We start from the raw sequence: 26,649 nt of genomic DNA, 5'->3' as shown, positions 1-26,649 counted from the left end.
TGCTTCCTGATAGTTGTGATCATTTTACCTATGTGCATTCTTTTCCAAGCTAATTTTATATATTATTATGGTTGATTGCAGANTATTAGCATTTTTTGTTGTTTCATACCTAAGATTTATTTTTAGTTGACCTAGGTGTCATATTTCAGTTGAACTACAGATGGTCTTTAAGACCGGCATCATGTTTATTTGAGATCTTAAAGATGAGTTGCCTCCTTGCCTGAAATGGTGCAACAAAACTTTGTGTCTTAGATCTGTTGATCATAGCTCAGAGGTTGCACTCTTTGTCATGGACCAGCCTACCTTGTCACCTGTACAGTATATGAACAGTAAAACTGAACAAGAGGTTCACATTATTAAGAGAAACCACACTGATCATCTGCAAGATTGGGATGGTGGTGATGAATATCATAACCAACCCATAGGATTGGTGTTGACTAATTTCCCGGTTATCCAGTTCTTTGTTGGGGAGGGTGATTTTGCAGAGAATTCTGGTGATCTTGTGAGAAATAATGATTTTCTACCTGGTGTTCCAATGTGGGAAGCATTTGTGTTTAAGGGTTTTGTAACGAGGAGACAGGAACGTTGAAGGAAGAGTTTGGCGAAATGTGCTGTATATCACAGAGAAGACATTGTATCTAAGACCAAGCTGCAAGACCCTCTGAAGTCCCAATGGGGGGGGGGGAGGAATGGGCTGCAGTTAGTCTAGGCAAGGCCATGAGCCTCCCTCCCCTTTCCCCTTACAAGGGCAGCTGCAGTTGCTCGCACTTGGGGGGATAAAAACTGTAGCTGGGCTAGAAAGAAAAGCAAGGACACATGATAAGGAAGCAGGAAGAATGATACCATACTGTAGTCAAGATTTCTTGTGGATTGTTCAAATAAGGTGCAAAAAAGAAAGGAGATTTAATCATAGCTATGTTTCCACATCCATGTAACAGCTCAGCAAAAAGCACCCAACTTTATCTCATTTAATATAATTGAAAATTAATCGGGACTTTCCTTTCCTGCTCCAAGAACACGGTTTTAACCAAACTGCTGTCTTAACCAAACAGCACTGCTGATCCAGCTCAGATACTACAAAGATTGCTGATCTTCAGTGACAAAGATGGGCAGGATCCCCTAAGCAGAGTTTCTGACAAAAAAAAGAGGGCAAATTCTAGTTCAAGAAGTCTTTGCTGTACTTTTCTTCCACATTAAAATCATTTTTACACATTTTTATCATTACTCAGGGTCCTGAAATGGCCGATAGTCTGTTTCAATAGTGCTTAACCAATATATTTCTGATATTCCAATGCATACTTCCTCTTTCTCACCAGCCAGACTCATTGTGTCACTTTGCATTTAAAATGCTTGGCTCTTTTTATTTCAAAACAAAAATAGCTACAATTGAATCTTTTGTTTGGAGAGTTGCTCAGTTGCCTCTAAAAAGTGGAAAAGGTGCCATGGAGTGGTAAGGAAAAGCTGGTGGACTAGAAGGAGTAACTTTTGCTTCCTGTTAAATAGTAGGCTTGTGACTGGGCATGCCTGTCAAATCAAATATTTTGTGAGATAGAAAATGTCAACCTCTGGAGTGACTACAATATGCACCCAAATTGAGGGAGGGTTCAAACCCTTGTGCAATTGGGCTCATAAAATGTTGCTTTCTGGTAGTTTCCAGAGCAACAATGTTATGTAGAACATTCCTTGCTCCAGTTGTTTTATTTAGAAAACTTAAGAACTTAGACATGTGTTACTAATTTACTGAATGTTTGGCTAATGCTCTTTTACTGAATTAATATTTATCTAAACAAAATACACAGCCTGATTGATTCAGCATTATTGCTCAGTCACAAAGTAGCGCTGAGCAAAACAGAATTCTTGACTACCTTCTTAATTGTTCTGCCCTCTTAAAAAACAGCGTACTACAACTCAAACAAGAAGTCTTCTTCCTTCCTGCCCGGTGGCTTTGATTTCACAGTCCCAAAGCAACTCGCAATTGGAGAAACATATTGTTTTTGGCAGCACAGAAGAAGAAAGTCCCCTGCAGTTGCTTCTTCTCTGGAGGCTTGCCTGGTCTTCCCTTTTCTGGCAAGCCAAGGATTTAGTTGGACCGTAACCCTTGGTCCCGTAGTTACAAGGAAGCCTATGCACTTCTCCTATTCGCTTCTGCTCTGAAATCTCAGGACAGCTATAGCATACACAGGCAGCAGAAGAAAACAGTTACACAGTACAAACATATCATGGTGTTTAAAGTGCTTAAAGTATTCATATTTCTTTTTTTGCAAATTTAAATTTAAAAAAAGTTTGGTAAGAGTACTATACCTAATTCTCCATTATCTGTGTGACAGAATGAAATCGTTGTTCCCATTCGCACACAGGAATGTAACCTGAAGTATAGGGATTGAAATATTGGCATTAGACTTAAGAGACCAAGATCCAAGTCCATAGTTGGCCATGCAAGTATACTGGATAATTTGGAATCAGTTAGTTTGTATCTCAGCCTTTATCCCAAAGTTGTTGCTCTGGGGATAAAATTAGGGAAGAATTCCTAATCTGTATCACCCTGTGCTTTTGGAGGAAAAGTGAAATACAAATACAATCAATAAATCAAAGGGCTCAGAATTAACTTACAGCTACACTTGAGTTTCCTGTTCTCATAGAAATCTTTTAGTTAAAAGAGAAGCCACAAGCTAAAGAACTTAATGGAGAAATATAATGCCTCACCTACAGCTCCCAAGCCCAATCAGGAACTGCAAGGTCAAGTTTTGATTAAAAGGTTTGGTCCAGCTCTATCCATCCAGGAATGTGGGTGTGCCGGAAACCACAGGCAGAGCAGCAGAGATATCTAAGGGATCTTTCCCTTGCATTCAAGAGGGATTTCAAGCATTAATACGGACTTCAGCCATTTCTTGCACGGTATAGCAAAGACTGAGAAACTGTATTTATATAATTATAATCAACACATAAGCCCCTGAAGTATTGCCTTCCGATTAAAAAATAGCAAGCTATGTATGAAAACAAGTAAGAAACAAATGTAAGAAAAACAATGACGCCAGTGAAACACTTTATAATTATTTGAAACCAGGGACTTAGAAAACAATCCCTCATGGAACTTTGTAAAAATGAATTATGCTAGATTCAAAGTAAATAGACTGGGAAGAAATTATTTTGTTTTGATCCATGCATCACCGGGAATTTGAAAGAACCACTCTCAGGGCACTTACAGTTTAAGATCTATGTCAAATGCGTCAAGGCGGAGGGCACTGAAGCATATATATACATTTGTACTGTGAAATAACAGAACAGTTGGTTATTGGTACTAGCTAACCTGGTTCTCTTTGACAAAAATATCAGTTTTCTTAAGAAAATGGCATTCTTGGGAGTTTAAAAGGTATTTAAGAGGGATTTGGCATGCAAACACTACCATTACACTTGCATCTTAAGGATATCATGCATGGACTAAAAAGGAGTAGCTGGAGGATTGTGTTCTTATGCAATTACAGTAATTGTAATGGGACAATTTCTTAATACAACAATGTTAAATCGTATGTCCTTATTTTAAACTCTGCTAGTTATCTTGCGTTCCTTTGATCTGCTAAGTTTCTTGTTTTCCTGGCAATAGGTAAGTGAATAAAGCTGATGAAATATCAGATTTAATTTCCTCATCATAGAACTCCACCTATTAACTGCTTACCTAATTAAATACTATGCGCATTTTAAGAAAAGGATAAGGGGAGCATGCAGAGAATGATTTTTGGAATTATTTCTAACTCTTTGCCACCAATACCCAATACTTCTTCCTTCTCCTATTTTCTGTACAAAACAACCCTGTGAAGTGAGTTGGCCTGCAGCAGAGTGACTGGCTGAAAGCCATCCAGCCAAGTTGAAATTGTGAAGCAGAACTTTTTACCAGTTGCTATAGTATTGAGAGACAGGCATGGATGGTTGTTTGTTTATTACATTGTGGTTGTTTACTTACGTTTAGAATTCAGAGATGTTTAGTATTCAGCTAGACAGATAATTCAATTCAGACTAGTTTGTCGTTTTCTCCATTCTTGCTATGTTCCATTTGTTTCAGATACATATTTCTTCCTCTTTGTATTACAACTCCTTAGGTTATTTTGTCAAAGCAAATATTTTCCTTCCTCCACAATTCATATCAGCACACAGTAGAAGAGGGGGGGGGAAAGTATTTTGGTCATTGACCAATAAAAGTACATTCAACAAAATGAACAACACAAAACTATCCCCTAACAAAACTATCCCCACAAGGACGATTGTGGGAGAAGCTTACATAGAATGTAGGAAAAGTTGGCTACTTTTAGAGAAATAAATTTCCCTCGATTGTTTAACAGACAGTGGAAATAAAAATCATAGACTGCTCCAGAAATTTAAATAAAGAGGAGTAATCAACTGGTGGCAGATGTCCCTATAGAACTGGCAATACAGAAGAACATAAGCCATGGTTTCTATGGTACCCGTATCACAGTGTCTTTCATATGGGGTTTTCCTATATTTCCCTGCCAAGACAGCTGAGGGGAGAGCACTGAATCCAGCTAAAGATAAGGCTCTCCTGAATTTGGGGAGTATACAGTACAAAGTAAACTGGATTGTGCAAAACCAAAAACATGAATGTACCTGTTAAACACAAAGGATATTTTTCTTAGTATTGTTGGGGAGATGAAACAAAATGTGCATGAAATTTGCACGCTTTAAAAATAATTATGTATTGTATTATGAATACTGAATTTAATTTTATACTACAATATTTTAAAAGGAAGATATTAAGAAAGAACTTGTAATGAATGTGTATGCAGATGGAAACATTCCCTTTTAATAACTTTGACAGGGTTGTGCCACACTTCAGATTCAAAGGCAAAAAAAGAGGCTTCAGAGCATCCTCACGTATCTGTAATCCTTTAAACCAAATGCATTTTTTTCCATAATAGCCATGCAATTCCAGGAAAGCCACAGCTGGTTTAAAAAGTCACAGATCAATGGTACACTGTATGAGATGCCTCACATGCTTAATCTGTAGTGTTGCCCAGCCCCAGAAAGAACAAGTAACAGGAATGACTGATTAAATTACATGCTAATTGCATTTGCCTTCTGTAATTTCTAATGCAGATCAAAAAAAAAATGCAGTAAGTAGCTTCCAACCTGACAGCATCTTACAGAATCTTCAGTCAAAATATGATATAATAATTGATACTGGCGGGCAAACCATCCAAACTGAGCAAACATGTCTAACCACTTCTATTTGGGATCTGATGCTAAGGATGTAGTAACATTTGATTGTTTTGCTGCTCAGGCATTAGTGCTCAGAGATTACTCATCCCTTCAAGCCTGCCCTTTATGAATCCAGAGTAATAATTAACCAGATAAAGATTTGTGTTCTTCATCCAGAAAACCATAGCTTATTATATTAATTATATGTCATTGCTGTGTAACAATTGAACTAGCAAATAAAGAATGTCAAAAATCAGTAGTGGCATGATCTTCCAGCAAGCAGAAGTGAAACCTGTGCACAAACAGCTTCACATATTTTTTTAACCTCTCTTCCAAGTCCCATCTGTACGTGCTATGCAACCCTGCCACCCTGCATGACTTCCCAATGACTACAAATCTCCTTCCCCCCACAAAATGACTATTAATGGAATCCCAGCCACCCAAAAGATGTCCATGTCTGGAAACAGAATAACTAGTTAAACATCTGGTAGTGTGGTTATTACTCTGTTTTTCTTGGCATGGTAACCATTGTATATTTGTTTCTTTCACTGTACCCATACAGTATATATGAATTCCAATCACTTGCAATAGTATGAGCCATTTTTCTCTTCGATGCTATTAGAAATCTCTAAGGCAAGGAATTTATTTTGTAAGCCACATTATGAAACAATTAGCACTTCCTTTAATTCACTAAAGAATTCACATGCGGATTACTACCATGGACCTTTGAGACTAGTAAACTACTTCATGTTGCAAAAATCACTAAAGCGACTGGAATCCTTTCAGAAATGCCTAGAAAAGTTGGGTGTTTTAAGCACATTTAACTATCAGAGATGCGTGTGATGGTAGAAAACAGATGACTCTCACCAGTATTGCTATAATTACAACTTTGCCGCTCATTATGGCGTTAATACTTCAGTAACAAAATTTTTCATCATGGCACTTTTACATTACAGCAGTTGAAACTTCTATATTTTGTTTTCTTTTTTAATCTGGATGCTCTTAAAATATATGACTATTTTGAAGAAATAGTAGTGTAACTTTGGATAAAATTCTAAGGTAATTTAAATTCACTGAAATATATTTAAGATTCTACTAAAAGATTATGGATGCCACAAAGCAATTTTTCACCCAGACCATCCCTTAAATTTTAGACAAGTCCATTGCATCTGATATAGCCTGGCTGAGGCAGTTCAACTTAATTTTATGTTGATATTACATCACTTGTGATCATTTGCATCATTTATATCAGTTTACATCATTTGTAAATTCAGTGAGTTTAATTCTCAAATGAATGTGCTTATGACTGCAATAATATCCTAAGTTTCTGTGCAATTTTAACCATCAGCCTCTAACCCATAGAATATGGAAACAGGGGAACAGTAAATAGGAATAACAGTAAATAGGAACAATAAACTATTAAAACATTAAATGTTCTTTCAATAAAATATATCCTATATTAAATCTAATAAATAATAAAAGTAGTAGCAACATACAAAGGTTTTTCTGTAATTATGATGTCTGATTTTATAATTCTGCTACCTTCAGATTATATCAATGGTAAAACTAAAATAGATTTTAAAAGACTTCCATTAAATGTACAGTAAGAATCTAGGGCATATAGCCAACAATGTCTGTCTTAAAGTATCTTAAATTAATTAGCCTTTCTTTCTGCTTCTTTCACTACTGATCTTACATTAACCTAGCTTCTTTGCCATAAGTGCTGCCTATATTTTTTGTTTCTGATTCAAACTATTCATTCAACAAGATACATCTTATTAAACCAATTAATACACCACCCTTTGATCATAGGAGCTCATAAAGTAGAAATGAAAGGCTATGCCTAAAGCTTGTTTCTTCATGAAGGAGCTCTGTGTATCTGATAAAATGAATAGTGTATTTACTGAAAGAGAATATTAACTACAGAGTATTGTAGCTACCGCTACTCAATTACAGTATGCTAATAATATCCCATCTTGCTGATGTTATTACCTATCTTATTGTCAAAATAGTCTATTTAGTATTTTATATGGATTTGAAAGGATAGGGAAGAGGAGGGAATGCATACAGCACATGTGCAATACCTACAATACACTTGCATGTTTTAACAATGGAATAAAATTACTAATTGTGATGCATAGATATTACAACCACTGTAAGAGGTTACATGTCTTTCAATACCATGGGGAACATGAGAGGGAACATGAGCATGACCATTCTATAGAAAATTAATTGGCATCTCTGGGAACTGGACTGCACGGGCCATTTATTTGAAACAGCATATTTTTCTTATCTTCGTGAATATATCCAAGAATTGTAAATAGCATGTTGAAGTTTTAAGAGAAAAACAGTCCAACCCTGTCCTCCATAAAAAGGAAATGCGCAATGGTAAATGCAAATTTCTGAAGCTTCCAAAATGCAAGATCAAGTTGGAAAAAAACTGGGGATAGGAAGCTACCACCAAGTCTGCCATCTGTAATCTTTAAAATGGAGCACTGTCACTGTGTAAATGTAAATGAATTCACTTTATTAAGGATTGCTGAATATAATTGTGTCAAATGACCAACAGCAAAATTAGAACTTGCTTAGTTCTGACCCTAAATGAATACTTGGGCCATGTGATCTGCCCATTCTCTTGGGATTGGAGCAGCACATAAATTGCTAATAAAACAAATTCATTCAGAGAATTCTACTGTATTTTAGATTAGAACTGTTATAAACTAAAGAGTGAGGACAATATTACAACCCACATTTTCTACAAATACTCCCATAGTCCCCTTGGTACCATTTGGCTTGCTGAGGAGTTCTCAAGAGCTAGGAATGGGCAAAATCCACCAAGTCACAACAGGAATTTTCTGGAGAAATCTGTCTCAGTCATGCTGAACTGCCATTCTGTGGCAATTCGTCAATTTCCATAAGCAGATCTTTCATAGTAAAAGAAGTTTAAGGAGTCCAGCCTCCAAAGAGGCCTGTTTTACCATGAATACGATGTCCAGAACATCTTGAACTGCTTCCTATTTGGAAGAGATTCTTCCAAGCTTGCCTATCTAACCCCTGAACAGCATAATTCAGAGATATGCCACAGTCTGAAGGGAGAACAAAACATTTAAAAAATATATACATCCCTACAGAGAATTCAGTAGTTTTAAAGCTGAATATTGTATTTCCTCCTGATAAAAATAATAACCATGTTTCATGTTTTAGATTTCATATATAATTTTGTATAAAATGTTCCTTACGTATTACATCTTGCCATAGCAATTCTGGATAATTAACACCATATAGAACACAATGCAAAATGAACATCAGAAAAACAACAGTATATAAAATCTATAACTGAAGCAGAATTTAATCCACAATAAAATAGCAACATGTTGTGCAAACTTTATCAGAAACATCCAAAACAATCTCCCCCGCCCCACCCCAAAGTTTCAAGTGTTATTCCTATGTGCACTGCCTTGAACTCCAGGAAGTAAGGCAGGCTATAAATTACTATGCTTATCCTGTGATTAAATAGCCAGGCCATATATGAAATGCAGGGTAAAATTGCTTAATGTGCGATAGAAAGGTAGAAGGAAGTCTTGTAAATGGTTGAGAAGCTTGAATAGAAAAATAAAGTATTAGAAAGCCATAAATCACTCATCTCCCTCACTGGCTCCACCAAAGCTCATTAAATCTTTCTACAAACCTAACAAAGATCATAATATAGAGCCAAAATCTCAACATGCCTACCCAAAAGCACTGTAACTAACAGAGGTCTACCTTTTATATACAAGAAATGTCTTTGGAGGCTATCAAACCACTCAATTCCGCTCCTCACTTGGGGAATAAAAGTAAATGCAAGCTAATGAATTTGAGTTGTTGCTTTTTTTATGCTTACGCAGACTTATCTACGGTACCTTTCTACAACACAAAAAAGCACATTTCAACTCAGAATCAGTGGAATCCGATGCACGTATTAGTTAATACATAAAAACCAATTTAAAACTATTTTTAAAATCATACTTGAGATAGCAAACTAAAGCACCAGGATAGAAACCAGGAGACAGTGAGTTCTAGTCCTGCCTTAGGCATGAAAGCAGGCTGGGTGACCTTGGGCCAGTCACTCATTTTCAGCCCAACTCCCCTCACAGTGTTTTGTTGTTGTGGGGAAAATAGGAGGAGGAAGGAATATTAGATAGCTCACCGTCTTGAGTTATTTATAAAAGTAATAAAGGCAGGATAAAAATAAACAATAATAATACAATATGTAAACCTGAGAATGTAGAAAAAGGCAATGTAGAAGCACAAAGTCTAAGAAACAGGAATTCTTCCAATAGTAGTCCCTGAGTCATTTTGTTTTCATTGGTTAGACTGCATATATTTATTGTTGTGAATTTTAAAACCTGCGAGTTGTTGAATCATAGCACTGAGGTCACACAGCTTTCGCATGCAATAGCCAGGAAGTAAGCCTATTCCTGTTTGTTCCCTGCACACTTTCTATTACTAGGTAGAAGAAAGACAGCCACATTTTAACTTTGAACCAAATACAGGAAGGGAAAGGAACTAGCTTTCATTTGTTGTGGTAGATAAAATAAATATGGACTTGGTTAGGAAGCAAAGTCCTTTCAGAGCTTGGACTTCTCAATATTGTCTGGCTTACCACTGTAATTCAAAAATAATTATATATTATAGTTCCTTTTGAGGATTTTTCTTTGTTTTATAAAAAAATACCTTGTTATAAGGAATATTTGAAGCTTGCTAGCTTTCAAGTTGCTTTGCCCCCTCTTGCTTCGGAAAGACAGTTCAAAGCTGCTGAACTAAATTGTTAGCAAAGCTTTTAAATTACATTACTCTTCAGTTAATGAAAAACCAAGACCAAAACATTCAGGCTCAAATTCTAACTGCTTTCCTTAAATGAAGAGATAGCACTTCCCAATACAGTATATGTTTGCTTGTAAATTTAGTGAATAGATAGTACAGTTAAATCTCTCTTGGCTGGTGTAGACTGGAATTTTTCTGAGAGGTATAGCCAAATCTTTGGGTCCGAGCCAGCATTTTATTGTACGGGAGGTGTCTTAAGATACCTGTATGTTTTTCTTCAGCTATAGACATGTCCATCCCTCACTTGCCTGCACTCTGTCCATCGTCACAACAGTTTCGTCACATGCAAACTCAAACCTGATTTTTTTTAAACTAACACACTCTATGTCTTTTGTCATTTCGTGTTTTAAACTTAAATTATAGATAATCAGGCCTACAAGAATAAAATAAAGTCTGCCCCTGCTGCCCTGGGGCAAACATTGATTAAGTTCCATTTGGTGATAAAGGGCTAATGTATAATGTAAAAATACAAGCACCTGTAATAAATACTCTCACCTCTGCCACTCACAAATAGTATCCTTTTTGTGGATTGCTGCCCTGTCATCTGTCAGGCTTAATAGATCTGACTACAGAGCCCTGCTTTTCAGCCCCAGAGGTCAGCTTTATTTGTGCTGTGATAAGCTGAGAAAACAGCTTTCCTGTAATTTTTCAAGGTGCCTAAGATACAGAATTTGAGATATGAACCCATTCACAACAACCAATCTGTTTCTGAAAAGTTGAAACAATTAATGAGAGAGCACACACATCTGAATATGTGTAGGTTGGCTTCATATTATCTGAAGCCAAGCTTTACCAAATATACAATTGGCTGGGTTCACACATCATGCTAAATGATTTTAATGATTTTAATGATCACTTTAATGATCACGAGGTTCACCGAGTATCTTAAGCAGGCATCTCCCCAGCAGGCATTGATAGCAACGCAGATTTTCCCATGCAACTACTGCAGAGTTCAGATTGCAAAACAGGTTTTCCAGAAGGCAGAGAAGATCGGCAGCTCTGATCGCCCCTCCTTCCCAACACAGCAGGCGTACAAACGGGTCAAACTCGATCCAGACTATCGGGCAACCCGCGCTTTTCGCCTCTTTCTCCGAGGCTAGCAAACAGGGCGGCCACCCTCGTTAGCAGAAAGGAGGCAGATCTAGGGAAATGCTTTGCCCTTTGAAAGATGGGGCTTTTACCCACTTGGGAGATACAAATTCACGGTCCCAGGAATAGAGGTTAAAATAAGCCCGTCTGCAATCTAAGCGTGTTAACTGGAATCCAACGGACTTCTGTAAGAGAAATTATGTTTAGAAAAGAAATACTACTCGTGTGAATTTCCTAAGTTTGCTATATGGGCCTAAATTGCATCTTTCCTTTTTTTTTTTTCCCCCGCTGCCTTTTTTCCCGCTGCCGACGCCGACAGGAGGGGAAATTCCCCACGCTGAGCAATATTCATCCCAGGAACTTGCGCAACCTCTCGCCGCAACCGGTCGAGAGTGCTCCGTGTCCTAGTTTGGCTTTCCTGCTACGGTTCGGTGCAGTCACGGTGCAGTCACGACCTTTGCCCGCTTTAGGAACCATTCCCGAAAAGGTGGTGAGGGGCAGGTGACATTAAGGCAGCAACTTGTTTTATACGTATGAAATATGAGCCTGAAAGCCTGGGAAAGAAAATAGATAATCAGACAAAGTGTCTAACTGCCCTTCTTCCCTCAAGCTCATTCTTGGAGATCAGCAAGCTCCGAATGGGCTGCAGTTCTTCCCATTAACGAAACGCGATACGTTCCCTCTCCCTCTTCGTCTCCCTCCTTTCCCCATTCAAGAAAGCGGCGGCACCCGACGGTCTCTTTTAACTCCGCGGAGCGATACACTCAGAGACAGTTTACTCCCCGTCTCTTGCGAGATTGCTCCAAGTTGCGCAGCTGCCAAGTTCCAGCCGGGCGCACCTTCGTCCGCGCGTGCGCAATTTGCCCTGGCGCTCTACTATATATCCCGAGCGTTCCGAGCGAGCCTCTCAGAACGGAAAAGGTTTGGCAGGTGAGGCTGGCGAGGGGTGAGGCGCGCGTGCGCGGACAGCCTGGAGTTCGGGGTCCGGTAGCCGCGAGAGGAGGAGGAGGAGGAGGAGGAGGCGGCTCGGGCGGCTCCTCGCCTTGACCTTGCACAAGGCCGCCCCGCTGAGGCGCCGGAGGGACTTACCGGGAACGGGGGGGCCAGCGTCTTGGTCGCCGCTTTGGCTCGCCGGGGCTGTGGCAGAAGAAGGCCGTAGAGGGCTTCGGACCCGGGAGGGAACCTCGCCCTCCCCGCCCTTGTCTCCCGGTTTAAAGAAAAGAGGCGCCACCGAGAGTGGCTCCCTTTTGGCCAGGGATCCCAAACGATCCGGCCTCCCTGCGTCCGAGACAGAAGGGGCATCTCGGATCTGCTTGGCTGAAGCCTCTTTGCATATAGGAAAGCACTTGTGGATCAGCTGAGGCTGATCAGCTGAGGACCAGTTTGGTGTAGTGCAGGGGTAGTCAACCTTGGCTCTTTTATGACTCGTGGACTTCAACTCCCAGAATTCCTGAGCCAGCTTAGCTGGCTCAGGAATTCTGGGAGTTGAAGTCCACGAGTCATAAAAGAGCCAAGGTTGACTACCCCTGGTGTAGTGGTTAAAAGGCAGCAGTTCTAGTTCCTACCTTTGGTACAAAGGCAGCAGGGTGAACTTGGGCCAGTCACTTTCTCTCCGCGCTGGGAAGGGAGACCGTTTCTGAAAACCTTGCCAAGAAAATTGTAGGGGCTTTTGCCGACAGTCATCAGGAGCCAAGACTGACTTGAAGGCATCCATAGCAAGCAATCAACTTAGGGTAACAAGAGTTTAGTTTTGGATCCTTTCTCCCCCTTCCTTCCCCAATTTTCCTTCCTTCAGCTGTTTTATTTATCAAATATTATGCTACGAAAGAACCCCTTTCAATGTTTCATGATCACAAACTCTGCTTCCAAGATCATGTTAACACTGCAAGAGCTTGTATTGTAGCATAACTTTAGATACACAAAGCCTGCCTCTGCCAGTAGATGGAAGGTTAATTCCAAGGTTAAGTTGTATTCCGATAACTTAGTGTAGGACAAACTACTTAGCCAAAATTTTATGTTGCAGTATGTTTTCCAATGTGCACATGTTTGTATTTAGAACAGTAGGAGAGGTACATAATTCTGAATTTGTATATTCGTATAGCTCAGTGTGGTCTGATTATATGTGGTAGTACTAAATTTGCTAACTTGCTGAAGCGGTGAAAAGATTGCTTCACATTTAGACATTGGGAAAGAAAGGCTTTTTCATAAGAATTAGCCTGTAAGCTGTAATGTATCTCATGTATATATAAATGCTTCAAATCGATCCAAAGCTCAGCGAGTTATACATTTATGAATTATTTTGTTACAGTACTTTCTAAATACGATAAACTACATGAAAAAAAAACTACCCTTTAACTTGAAAATAAACAATTGTGTACATTTTTGTTTGCATTTTAGGGTATATTTTGAGGTGCAGATTTATTTTAAGCTTTCACCCAGACTTCTGAAAATGGAAACAATTGTTCGTCGTTGCCCATTCCTGTCAAGGGTATCTCAGGCTTTCTTGCAGAAAGCTGGCAAATCCCTTCTGTTCTATGCTCAGAATTGCCCCAAAATGATGGAAGTTGGGACCAAGCCTGCTTCAAGAGCTATAAGCACTTCAGCAACTCACTGCCAGCAAACTGAAGAATCCACTTCTGCCAGTCAGAGTAAGTCTACACTTATTAAATTGACTAATTTGATCTGCCATGAATAAAAATCTTTTGGCGAATGAAGGCAAATATATGTGTCCCCAGGATAATGTTGCAAGATCAAATCTGGGTCAGTCGGTGGGACCAGAGATTTACCCTTCTGAAGAAAAGTAAACCTCTGGTCTTGGTGACCAACCCAAATTCGAGCTTGCAAAAATCTTTTGCCTCAAATGAGGAAAATGTGCTTGTATACATTGTTCAATAATTCATTCCATTTAAAAGTAATCTGGGACATAAGCACTGCATTGAAGAATGCTGCACTTTATTTCTCAATCAATAAACTGACTTGGTAATAATTCTGAAAATAACATTTCATATGTTAAGCCTATCTGACAATTTTTGAGAAAGCCAACAGCCTATCTAAACTTTGAACATCATTCCATGAGTTAAAGGCCAACTTATATTGTACTGTGCATCCAGCAGAAACTAGGAACAGAGGTGAAGAAAAGCATAAAGCTTGGTAAATAGCGTGTAAAGAAAGTTAAGCTGTATAGAGCAGTATGTTGTAGCTGCCTCAAATGGAAAAACAGCCGTTTATAATCTCCTGCTTTTATTGTAGAACATACATTCAATAACTATTTTTAGGACTGAAGTATACTTTTAGTGCATTAAGCAATAAGACTTCTAAGGCCTGCTGATAGGAAGGAAACTTCTAGAAACTGTAACTTCAGCATTGCATTGTTTGAATTTCATAATATCTTTATTCTTGAAAAAAAAAAATCACAATATACTGGGGTTGACTCCAAAATTATTAAGTAGATATAATTATCTAACAGTTTTCTTCAGAGCAAACACAGAGCATGCAAAGGATTCTGCATATTTGTTGGCTATAATTGTATGCATGCATTCAATCAAAACAGCTGATGGGAAGTGTAGCTCATCTGAATTTTTCAAGTTATTAAAAATGCAAATAGTGAAATAAAATTGTTTTCAATAAACGTGCTGTTAATCAGACAATATTATAAAAAGCATTTATAGGGAAGCAGCGTAATGGACAGCATAGTACTTTATAATGATCTAAGGTGTAGAGCAGGGGTCTTTTATGACTTTTGAACTTCAACTCCCAGAATTTCTCAGCCAGGCATGCTGGCTGAGGAATTCTGGGAGTTGAAGTCCACAAGTCATAAAAGGCCCAAGTTTGAAGACCCCTGGTATAGAGTTTTGCTGGATAACTTAAGTCTGCTCCTTGGAAGGCTTTGAGTAGAAAATGTGTTCAATGCTAATAGTTTCTGAAAAAAATCCATCTTTACTTTTTGATACTTAAGGGACCTTGAATAATGCAATGCACACAAACTGTATTTACGACACTAAAAGCATACATAATGTTTCTATTAGAATATTCTTGAATGTAAGCAGTATTGCACAAAGTACAGAGGCATAAGAAATACCTGTTCAACAAGAGCTTCACATTATTCTGTATTGAAAACTTTTTTTTTTTCATTCAGAGAACAAAAACTCCACAGATGTAGCTCAGCAAAACATAAGCAGACCCCAGCATCTTGTAAGTGAACCATCTGCTGGTAGCCCAAGTGCTAACCAAGCTCCTGTGAGTAAATGCCCATTCTTGGCAGCTCAGGTGAATGAAGGAAACAGTGTTTTCTGCGAAGCCAGCCGGGAACTCCAGGAGGATGTGGAAGAAATGCAAGCTGTAAGAAAAGGTGTGTTGTCTTGTGAAAGTTTGACTTTTGTTCATTTATACTAAGTACAAAATACTAATTGTACTAAGCAGGTTTAAAGAGAAGAAATTATTAAACTTTTAAAATCAGATACAGATTTGTACTATTTTTCAAATAGCAATTCTGGTTAAAGTTCCATGTTGTTCATCTATTGATTCTACATACCTTCCCCGGCAAAGCAAGCTTTGATTTGAAGAAGGAAAGGCTTTGCCCAGATTTTAAAGTATCATTGAGCTCTTTTTTCTGTTTGGCTTAGATCTTTTGCTAGCTGATACTTAATACTCAGCTGGACTAATTAATAAAGCTTCTTTATGACACTTATTGAATGGCATTAGGACATAATCAGAATGAATTATGTATCACATGGGATAGGATGTTACCAGCAACCATATCCTAAATGAAAGGCATATAGAGTAATTATTGCTTGTGAGAGTCTCTGTAATACCTTATACTTATTTAGAAGGCCTTATATATGGAAAACTAACATATAGAACTGTTCATTAATATTGTATATGAAATATTTTTGAACAGTTGAGATACTCTAGAATGGCTTCTTAAATTGTTAATATTACTATATTTTATTATATAGAATTTACCAAAACACCAGAAAGTACTGTTGAGGTTAATGCTGAGATGGACGGTGAAAAGAAAAATGGCTTGTTGAAGAAATTCCAGGACATAATGTTGAAGCAGAGGCCAGAAAGGGTATCTCATCTGCTTCAGGAAAACTTGCCAAAATGTAAGAATTTGTTGAACTGACAGATAGAAATCAAAACTTGCAGCTTTCAACATTTTGCTGAATCTAAATAGAAGTAATATTTCAGCTTAATATTTTCACTTTTAGCTGTTTCAACTTTTCAATATGATCAGTTTTTTGAGAAGAAGATTGATGAGAAGAAAAAAGATCATACATATCGTGTGTTTAAAACTGTGAATCGAAGAGCCCAGATTTTTCCCCTGGCAGATGACTATTCGGAATCCTTAATCAACAAGAAAGAAGTGTCTGTCTGGTGCAGCAATGATTATCTTGGGATGAGTCGCCATCCTAGAGTTTGTGGAGCTGTTATGTAAGTATTTTTAACTAAAAATAAAATGTTTTCAATTAGTGTTGTGTAGAATTCTGCACAATCATTTTTAAGAAGGTGACTAGATGACTTAATTGCTAGATCCTCTTTGATTATGAAGTACTGTGTCAGATAAATGCTGCCTTATTTATTATTATTAAATTTATTTGTCACCCATCTTGCCACAAGGCAACCCTTTTCCCTCCTTTGTCCTCCAAAGGTCCAGTGGAAAATAGAATAGCTATATTTATTTATTTAAAAATTTTGCATGGACACTCATCTTAAACACTAGTCCATAGGGCTCACAAAAGCAGTACAATCCTGTAACTGTAAAATCATAAACTATAAAATCAAAACAAAAACCCGGTATTGAATCATCCCCTGGGATGCCGCAGTTCCAGTTAATTTCATTCTTTCCATAAGGTGGGACTGCCATAGAAAAGGCATGGTTCCATGGTCCCACTAAGTGGCAAATTTTCATAGAAGGGACCCAAAGCATGCTGACCCTCTCCACTCTGGTAGGATGGGTAGATAACTTCAGGGAGATTCAGTCACACAAATATGTTACCATCCAACTAGTCATTCAAAGGTCAAGCTCTTGTATTGCTGTTCTTTTAAGAATACTGCAAAAGATGCCCAGATTTCTTTTCCTATGCTGACTTGGTCACAGTAAAATTGTAAAATCAGTTAAATTAGCTTTAGTCATTATTGCTCTGCATCTCGTTGATTTCATTGGGTCACCTCTGAAGCATGACCAGTGTGGATTCAGCCCCATGATCCACATTGGATTACTTGATCAAAATGGGAGGGGGGCTTTTTGGCAGTTCTTTTTTTAAAAAGAATTTTTTTGTTGAGACAGAACCTATTTTTGAGGCTTATTCATTAAATTCATCAAACTGGTTAGTTGTTCATTAAGATTTTGGAATCTTGGAATAAAATGTGTGAGATAATTAAGTATTCTACAAATAGTTATATGAAGTAGCATAAACCCAATTTGCAAATATAAGGTTATCCCAAGTAGTTCTGATGCCACTGTTGGAACCTTTCTCACAGGGAAACACTGAAACAACATGGTGCGGGAGCAGGAGGTACGAGGAATATTTCGGGAACCAGCAAATTTCATGTTGATCTTGAAAAAGAATTGGCTGATCTTCATGGAAAAGATGCTGCTTTGTTGTTCTCTTCTTGCTTCGTAGCAAATGATTCAACACTCTTCACCTTAGCTAGAATGCTACCGGGTAAGATCCAATTTTTGCCTATTATTTTACAAGGTAAATAGTTTAACCATTCCACAGCATTTTTTCTTACAGGTAGTCCTCGCCTTACTACCACAACTGAACCCAAAATTTCCATTGCTAAGGGAGACAGTTGAACTTTCCCCCATTTAACAAACTTTTTGCCACCATTGTTAAGTGAATCATTGCAGATGTTAAGTTAGCAATGTTAAGTGAATATAGTTTCCCCATTGCTTTGCTTGTCAAAAGGTCGCAAAGGGTGATCACATGACCCCAGGACACTGCACCCAACATAAGTACATGCCAATTGCCGGGCATCTGAATATTGGTCATATGACTACAGGGATGCTGCAATGGTCATAAATGTGAAATATGGTCATAAGTCACTTTTTCGGTGGCATTGTAAGTTCAAATAGTCACTAAATGAATGGTTGTAAGTCAAGGAATACCTGTGATATACAGTATAGCATAGATTCCTTTTAAATGTAGTTACTGCAAATAAGAATAATTGCTGGTTCAAAATCATAACCATTTAAACCATAGCTGGTAATTCTAGCAGTTCATCAAGAGTAGAGTCTATATCTGTACTTTTTGCTAACTCTTCATCGGGAGCTACTTTTTAAAAACAAGGTGTATAAGATATGCTTACATGCTTATGACTACCTTTAATAAAAAAAACAGTATTTTTCTTGCAAGATTGTCCTAAAACCAATACAATCAAGAAAAACTTAATTTTGATAGAATCCATCATGCTAAGCTAGATTTCTAAAATATGACCTGGGTATCTAGTGATATTTAGATAGCAGCACTAAAGTAACTCCAGAGCATTGTTATCACCTTATAAGAACTGCGTCTCTAGAATAAAAATTATCTTTTACAATGATGTACCTACCCCAGTTATCACATTTTTTTCCGTTTGGATTTGTGTAATTGTTGCCCAAACAGTTTGGATTTGTGTAATTGTTGCCCAAAAACAAAAATTGAAATCCATGTTAGTTAAGAGCAATTTAGTAATATATGGGTTGTAGCTCCAATATTTGAGGGAAGGGTTTTCTTGACTCATGACTTTTATTTGATACCTAGCTAAAGGGATCCATGAAACTGCTGTTGTTACTCAGGATGAGGTATTAGTTGCCATTTGGAATCATCTGATTTCTAACTGGCTTAGTTAGTTGCCCCAGTTTTGTTTTGTAAATTAATACCCAAGTTAAGATCAGGCTGTAATGTTTTAAATTGTTGGATGGCATTTATTCTTTCTTTCTTTTCCTTCCTCAGATTGTGAAATTTACTCTGATTCAGGAAACCATGCTTCTATGATTCAGGGGATTCGAAACAGTAGAGTGCCAAAACATATATTTCGACATAACGATGTTGGTCACCTCAGAGAACTCTTGAAAAAATCTAATCCGTCTATTCCAAAAATTGTTGCATTTGAAACTGTTCATTCAATGGATGGTATGTTTGATGTCTGAGGCACATGTTACTGAAACTTTAGAAATGATAATTAGAAAAACCAAAATATAAATATAACCTTGTTTTTAGGTGCAGTTTGTCCATTGGAAGAGCTTTGTGATGTGGCTCATGAGTATGGAGCAATTACATTTGTAGATGAAGTACATGCTGTTGGACTCTATGGAACACATGGTGGTGGCATTGGAGACAGAGATGGAGTAATGCATAAAATGGATATTATTTCTGGAACACTTGGTAAGTATATTCACATGTGCGGAAGTCTAGACTGAAGGATGACTGAATCAAAACAGTGATTGATAATCATTACATCTTCAGAGATAATTGATTTTGGGTTAAGTCTTGCCACCCTATCTTCAGATTAATGTTTCTGAAAATATAATTAATCTTACAAAAATCTGCTTTTCTTTTTAGATTTATAAAGACAAATTTGATCTTTAAATTTGATGAGGGAATTGTGTAAGGACACTTGGTAGGAACAGAACTAGTAAATGCATATAGTAGAAATCAGTATTTTCTATAGATAAAATATCAGATTGAAAATCTTTAATGCAAACAAAACATGGTTTGAACTAAGGAAAACTAATTTAATCCCTCTAAATTTAAAGAAACTGAACTGACAGTATTATGCAATAGAGAGGGGATTGTAATCAACTCCATTTGGTCTTATTTTGCAATTTAGAGATATTGGTTTACTCAAAGTATGCTTTCCCAGTAGATTGCTTTACAAATAGAGTTTGGTATGTTTGCATTCTTAGGATTTGCACAAAAGGGGGTAAGCAAATGAGAACATGTATTAGAGATGACAAAACATTATATAACAATTTCCTAATATTGGTTATAGATGACAAAGTCTAAGCTTCCATGCAATTCACTTAGTGAACAATTGCTGCCTTTGTATGGAGAGTACATCATGTACCAAAACTTCAGGTGAAAGCTTCACATTACTTTATTTTGAATGTAGTAGGGTTTATTTAGGGTGTAACTTTATAGTATAGACCAGAGGTCCTGAACATTGGCAACTTTTAAGACTTGTGGACTTTAACTCCCAGAATTCCTCAGCCAGCAAAGCTGGTATAGACAATGAATTCAGAAATACTTGGTGGTAGTATTATGATAAAACTGCTTAAGATACCAGTGTTTGTATTATTTGTATTAATTGGGAGATGCCAAGAACTAAGGCTTTGACTTTTTTTTTTTTCAGGTAAAGCCTTTGGTTGTGTGGGAGGCTATATTGCCAGTACGAGTTCTTTAATAGATACTGTCCGTTCCTATGCTGCTGGCTTCATTTTTACCACTTCCTTACCACCCATGCTTTTAGCTGGTGCATTAGCGTCTGTGAGAACACTCAAAAGTACAGAGGGGCAAGTCCTTCGTCGACAACACCAACGTAATGTTAAACTCATGAGACAAATGCTGATGGATGCTGGGCTGCCTGTAGTGCATTGCCCCAGTCATATCATTCCTATCAGGGTAAATATTTAGCATACTGTGATTTTACAATAAAGTTTGGGAACATCAGCAATTTGTAGCATAGAGGAAAGACATGTCTTAAAGATGATAACGTTTTGCTTTTGTTAAACTTTGTGTATTAAACCTTATATATCTATAGCTATTTCCTTTGCATAAATGAATAGATAGATGGTGAGAGGTGGGAGAGATGCACAGACACACCGTATTTTTCCGTGTATAAGACGCACCCTTGTATAAGACACTCTGGCATGCGAGTTCCAAGCTTACAGCAAACAAAGTCAGCGCTGGGAGCAACCGCCTCCCAGCGCTCTAAATAGACACCTCCCAGCCAGCCCACCCCACCCACCTAACCAGCATCCGGCACGATGAGGATGCATAGTCAATTCACAGCAGCAGCCTTCCGACCCTGGTAAACAAACCGGCATGAGCACCGGCGTGACAGCACGGCAAGGGAAGCGAAGGCAGGTTTAAAACTCCCCGCTGTTTCTCCGTGCCAATCAGCTGTTTGGCAGAGTACTGAACGGCTGAGCCGGCAAATCCAGAAGTTCAGCCAGCTGCTATTATCGAGCAGGACGGCCTCGCAGCTGCGTTCCACAGGGTCCCCGACCAGCATACAGGTCCCAGACCAGCATGCTGCTGGTCCCATCCGCTGCCTCCAGACGCCGCCATCCAACGATCTTGACCCTTCCCCTCTCCCGTTACTGGCAAGCCCAAGGGGCTTGACACCTGCACCAGGCGGCATGGCAGCAGCATGTAAAGAACCCACACAGGCATGCCCTGGGCTGCGGAGATTACCATTATTTTTGTGTGTATAAGACGCACCTGATTTTTGAACAGGGTGTTTGCAGGAAAAAATAGCGTCTTATACACGGAATAATACGGTATATAGGAGGGTGACTATTTATTTTATTTATTTATTTATTAAATTTATATACCGCCCTATCTCCCTTACGGGACTCAGGGCGGTGAACAGGCGATACTAAAAACCACAATAATAAATAAATAGTTTCTGTGCTAAAATCAAATTAAATAACAGGCCTGTTCTATATTGACACATAGAATGGGATACAGACATGTATATAGTGGAAGAAATGGATAGAGGAATGGGGAGGATTCATTAAATAGCTGCGGTGACTGCAGAAATAAACCTAATAAACCTTTTCAAGAATCATTAGGTGATAACAGTTTTTGATGGTTATTTGATTTCCAGACTGTTTCTGATAATGAAGAATTGTTTTGTTTCCAGAGCAAATGAATTGCTCCGTTAACAAAAGCTTGGGGAAAATGCCTAGCATAGTGAAGATTAACTGACATTTTGAGAGAATAGAAGGCTCCTTGTTGGTAGTTGCATCTCTTCATCCACTTGGACACGGAGAGCTGAGAGCTGTACTTTGTAAAAAAAATCACTTTGTCAACTGAGGCCCAATAGCATGCCAATATGATACCAAATAGAATGGGGCCATTTTTTTTCTCCTGTTATTTTGGGACATACCTTTTTCCCCACCAAGAATCATGCATCAAGTGTGTAGCAGTTGGTCACAAAATATTTGTTCCCAAGTGTTCATACCACAAAAAAGAATACAGGGAGTACATCAGGGCTGCAAATCTCCCTGCAGTGAATTATATATTGGGGCTGCATAACTGAAGGAACCCCGTGTCTGATGATGGCAAGAAAAAATCCATTCTCCCAACTTCCTCTGGCTCTTGCCTTCCCTGCTTTTTCCATAATTACTTTTCTATTGTCTCTATATAGTTTATATCTCATTAACAAAGATTAGACACACTTATGCGAAGTAAGCATTGCTCCATGTAATAGTTGACTTTCTTAGAGGAACAGTTATATTCGATCAAAAGAAATTGTGCCTTTAGCCTAGGAACTCATCTAATCTTTTATTAACTTCAGGTTTCAGATGCTGCTAAAAATACTGCGATCTGTGATAAAATGATGAACAAGCATAGCATCTATGTCCAGGCAATAAATTATCCCACTGTGCCACGTGGAGAAGAGCTACTGCGTATTGCTCCCACACCACATCATACTCCACAAATGATGAATTATTTTATTGGTGAGTGAAAAGAACAGTTTAAGGTGTTATTCTTGACAAGAATATGCATTGCTGACACATCTTCATATAGAAAAAGGAAGTGCTGTGTTGCCAGCCTCTACACTGTATGCAATTTCTCAGCTGTAAAAAGAGAACAGTATCAACCATTCAATTTCATTCAATTTATATGGTTGCCCATCTCAAATATCATAACTCTAGCAAGCTAAAAGTACTTAAAAACAAGGAAAAAACACATAAGAAAATTACAAATAACATAGATAGTAGCTAAGAAAACAATGGTAACAATATAAGATTTGTAAGGATCTAGCTTAGCTGCACTTGTTTAAATAATTTCATCTTTCTTTGTTTAAGACAAATTATCATCAATGTTGCTTGGTTTCATTTTAGAAGGGCCTTCAGTCAAATATTACTCGCTGGCAACTTGCTCTTGAATTCAGCCTTCAGATGATAGACTATGGATCTCCTGCCTCTCTATAATAAGCCACTTTAGGGCTGTATAAAGCATTTGAAAGGGGGCAAAACTTGTTAGCATGTTTTACCTTTCAATTTCTAAAAGAGTTTGGTAGAGAGATAATAGATTTTGGAATTATCCTAAGATTTACTAGGAGATGCGTAACACACACACACATACACGCTTAAATGGTAATAGCCCTTAACTCTTTAAAAGTAATCTTTATATGCAATTAACTCAGAATTAAGACAATACTGAATTTATTATTGAAAGAACAAAATGAGTGTTTTAGGTTTTGCTGGATTTTTGTCATTAACATGTTCTTACAAATTAAAGCTTACAGTTGAGAAAGAAAGTAAACTTCTTTAAATTATCAATTATGTTTTCTTTTGTCTTGTAGAGAACCTGCTAAGTACCTGGAAGGAAGTAGGGCTGGAGTTAAAACCCCACTCCTCAGCGGAGTGCAACTTCTGTAGGCAACCCTTGCACTTTGAAGTTATGAGTGAAAGGGAAAGATCCTACTTCAGTGGAATGAGTAAACTTGTGTCAGCTACTGCTTGAAACAAATTGCGGCTTCATCTATGTTTAGAAGTTAGATATTCAGTTATATGTTTTAGCTTATTATGTGCATCTTATTCTATAGTCCCGAGTAGATTTCTGGAAAATAAACTTTAAGATGATGCTTGCCAGTTCTTTATTCTACAATGACATTTCCCATTGTCATGTCTAAATACATATGAAATACGTTTCTACTAATTTTGAAATAGATACAGATCCATGCTAATGAATACATTCGATCTTTCATTTTTTTAGTAACATGGTGTCATGACTGAAAAGTAAATATGAGATGAGAGAACTTGTACGTTTTCATTGTACATTTTAGCTGTATGCAGCCACATTTTGAGGGGGATATGTGCCAACTTGTGGCAAGAGGTAAAGCAGAATGCAGAAGGAAATAACACATATTTAATGTTCTGAAAGGAGAAAAATGGATGAGAAATATTGGCTACCTATTGAGGATTAGAGGATTTTTCTTTGTACTTCAAGTCCAAAATCCTAAAAATATATGTATGATCTGGTAGAGAAGGCATGCCACAGGTCTGTTCTGTCAGGGAATTAAATTTGGCAGGTCCCAGAAGGTAGGCTTTCTCTGCCTGGGTGCCACCTTGTGGAATTTTCTCCCCCTGGACATCAGGTTAGCTCCATCCCTCTTAACTTTCCAGAGGTTCCTCAAGGTCTTGTTTTGCCCCTAATTAGATGTAGCTAATTAATCCCCTAATCAAGATACAGATAGCATCATGTCTGTACATAACATTCTGATTTTACCCAGACGAAATAAGATAATGATACCATAGTTAGATTCCAAGGGTGCTCTTATCTTGGTTGCTAGGCCAGGCTTATGGCTTGGCATGATGTGCTTGCTTCTGTTTGGCAAAAACATTCACACCTTGTTTATCTCTGCATATTTATTGCAATTCCAAAATTGATATTTGGACAATGCCTTTAATACAAGCCATCAAAAGTGTACACAATTGTGAGCAAACTTGGTATTTCTAGGGAAAAAAAGTTTGAAGAAAAAGGAAACAAGAGGTGAAAGGTTGAAAGGTATTTTAATAAAAATAGTAAAGGAACAAACTTAAGTTTTATTAGATGTTAAGCTAGAGCAGGGGTGTCAAACTGCCAGCCCACGGGCGAATGCGTCATGCCGAAACCGTGCCCACCCCATTGCCGGCAATGGAAAAAAGGTCATACGTTGTGACACGTCGCGTGACCGTTGCAAGTTTGACACCTCTGAGCTAGAGTGTTAAAACATAAGGTAGGCTGTTGCCCCTTTCAGAAATACCCAGTTGGTTTTTACACAAAGGGAAAAAACAGACCAACCTATCAAAAATAGTGCCATAAAAAACAATAGAAACACAAGTTAAGATAGTCAAGAAAATGGTAAGTGAGCACCTGTCCAGCCTAGACGAGTTCAAATCGCCAGGACCAGATGGATTATACTCCAAGGTTCTCAAGGAACTGGCAGATGTGATCTCAGAACCACTGAAGTATATTTTTCAAAGATCCTGGAGCACAGGGGAACTACCAGAGGTCTGGAAAAGAGCTGATGTAGATCATACCAGACAAATCTTATTGCATTCTTTGACCAAGTGACAAAATTAGTGGATAAGAGGAATGCTGTGGACATAATTTATTTGGACTTCAGTAAGGCGTTTGATAAAGTAGATCACAACCTACTACTTGACAAGATAGAAAAATGTGGGGTAGACAGCATCACCTCCAGATGGATCTGTAGCTGGCTGACCGGACGTACTCAGCGAGTGGTCCTCAATGGAACCGCATCTACATGGAGGGAAGTGTGTAGTGGGGTGCCCCAGGGCTCTGTTCTGGGCCAGTGCTGTTCAACATCTTCATCAACGATTTAGACGAGGGGATAGATGGGGAAGTCATCAAATTTGCAGACAACACCAAGCTGGCAGGAATAGCCAACACTCCAGAAGACAGGCTTAAGATACAGAAGGATCTGGACAGACTTGAACACTGGGCACTATCTAACAAAATGAAATTCAATGGTGAAAAAAGCAAGGTTCTACATTTAGGCAAGAAAAACCAAATGCACAGGTATAGTATAAGGGATACCTTGCTCAATAGTAATAACTGTGAGAGGGACCTCGGAGTCCAAGTGGACCATCACCTAAATATGAGCCAGCAGTGTGCTGCAGCTGCCAAAAAGGCTAACACAGTGCTAGGCTGCATTAACAGAGGGATAGAATCAAGATCATGTGAAGTATTAATACCACTTTACAATGCCTTGGTAAGGCCACACTTGGAATACTGCATCCAATTTTGATAACCACAATGTAAAAAAGATGTTGAGACTCTAGAAAGAGTACAGAGAAGAGCAACAAAGATGATTAGGGGACTGGAGGCTAAAACATATAAGGAACGGTTGCTGGGATTGGGTATGTCTAGTTTAATGAAGAGAAGGACGAGGGGGGACATGATAGCAGTGTTCCAATATCTCAGGGGCTGCCACAAAGAAGAGGGAGTCAAGCTATTCTCCAAAGTGCCTGAAGTTAGGACAAGAAGCAACGGGTGGAAACTAATCAAGGAGAGAAGCAACCTAGAACTAAGGAGAAACTTCCTGACAGAACAATTAACCAATGGAACAACCTGCCTCCAGAAGCGGTGAATGCTCCAACACTGGAAGTTTTTAAGAAGAGACTGGACAGCCATTTGTCTGAAATGGTATAGGGTTTCCTGCCTGAGCAGGGGGTTGGACTAGATGACCTCTAAGGTCCCTTCCAACTTTATTATTATTATTATTATTATTATTATTATTATTATTATTATTATTATTATT

At 38.2% G+C, this 26,649-nt stretch overlaps 1 protein-coding gene across 1 annotated transcript; it reads left to right on the top strand.

Moving 5' to 3' along the window:
- The first annotated feature begins 12,025 nt into the window (after positions 1-12,025).
- On the top strand, positions 12,026-23,967 carry ALAS1 (5'-aminolevulinate synthase 1). Its single transcript, XM_015829189.1, has 11 exons — positions 12,026-12,090; positions 13,558-13,808; positions 15,296-15,508; positions 16,116-16,265; positions 16,371-16,593; positions 17,644-17,828; positions 19,101-19,280; positions 19,368-19,532; positions 20,500-20,768; positions 22,672-22,834; positions 23,686-23,967. The coding sequence occupies exons 2-11, from the start codon at positions 13,610-13,612 to the stop codon at positions 23,844-23,846; spliced, it is 1,908 nt and encodes a 635-aa protein (XP_015684675.1). The 5' UTR covers positions 12,026-12,090; positions 13,558-13,609; the 3' UTR covers positions 23,847-23,967.
- Positions 23,968-26,649: the final 2,682 nt, after the last annotated feature.

Source organism: Protobothrops mucrosquamatus, unplaced genomic scaffold, assembly GCF_001527695.2.
Source record: "Protobothrops mucrosquamatus isolate PMUCROS unplaced genomic scaffold, P.Mucros_1.0 scaffold5584, whole genome shotgun sequence".
Classification (NCBI taxonomy): Eukaryota; Metazoa; Chordata; class Lepidosauria; order Squamata; family Viperidae; genus Protobothrops; species Protobothrops mucrosquamatus.
This window is presented reverse-complemented; position numbering and strand designations above follow the sequence as displayed.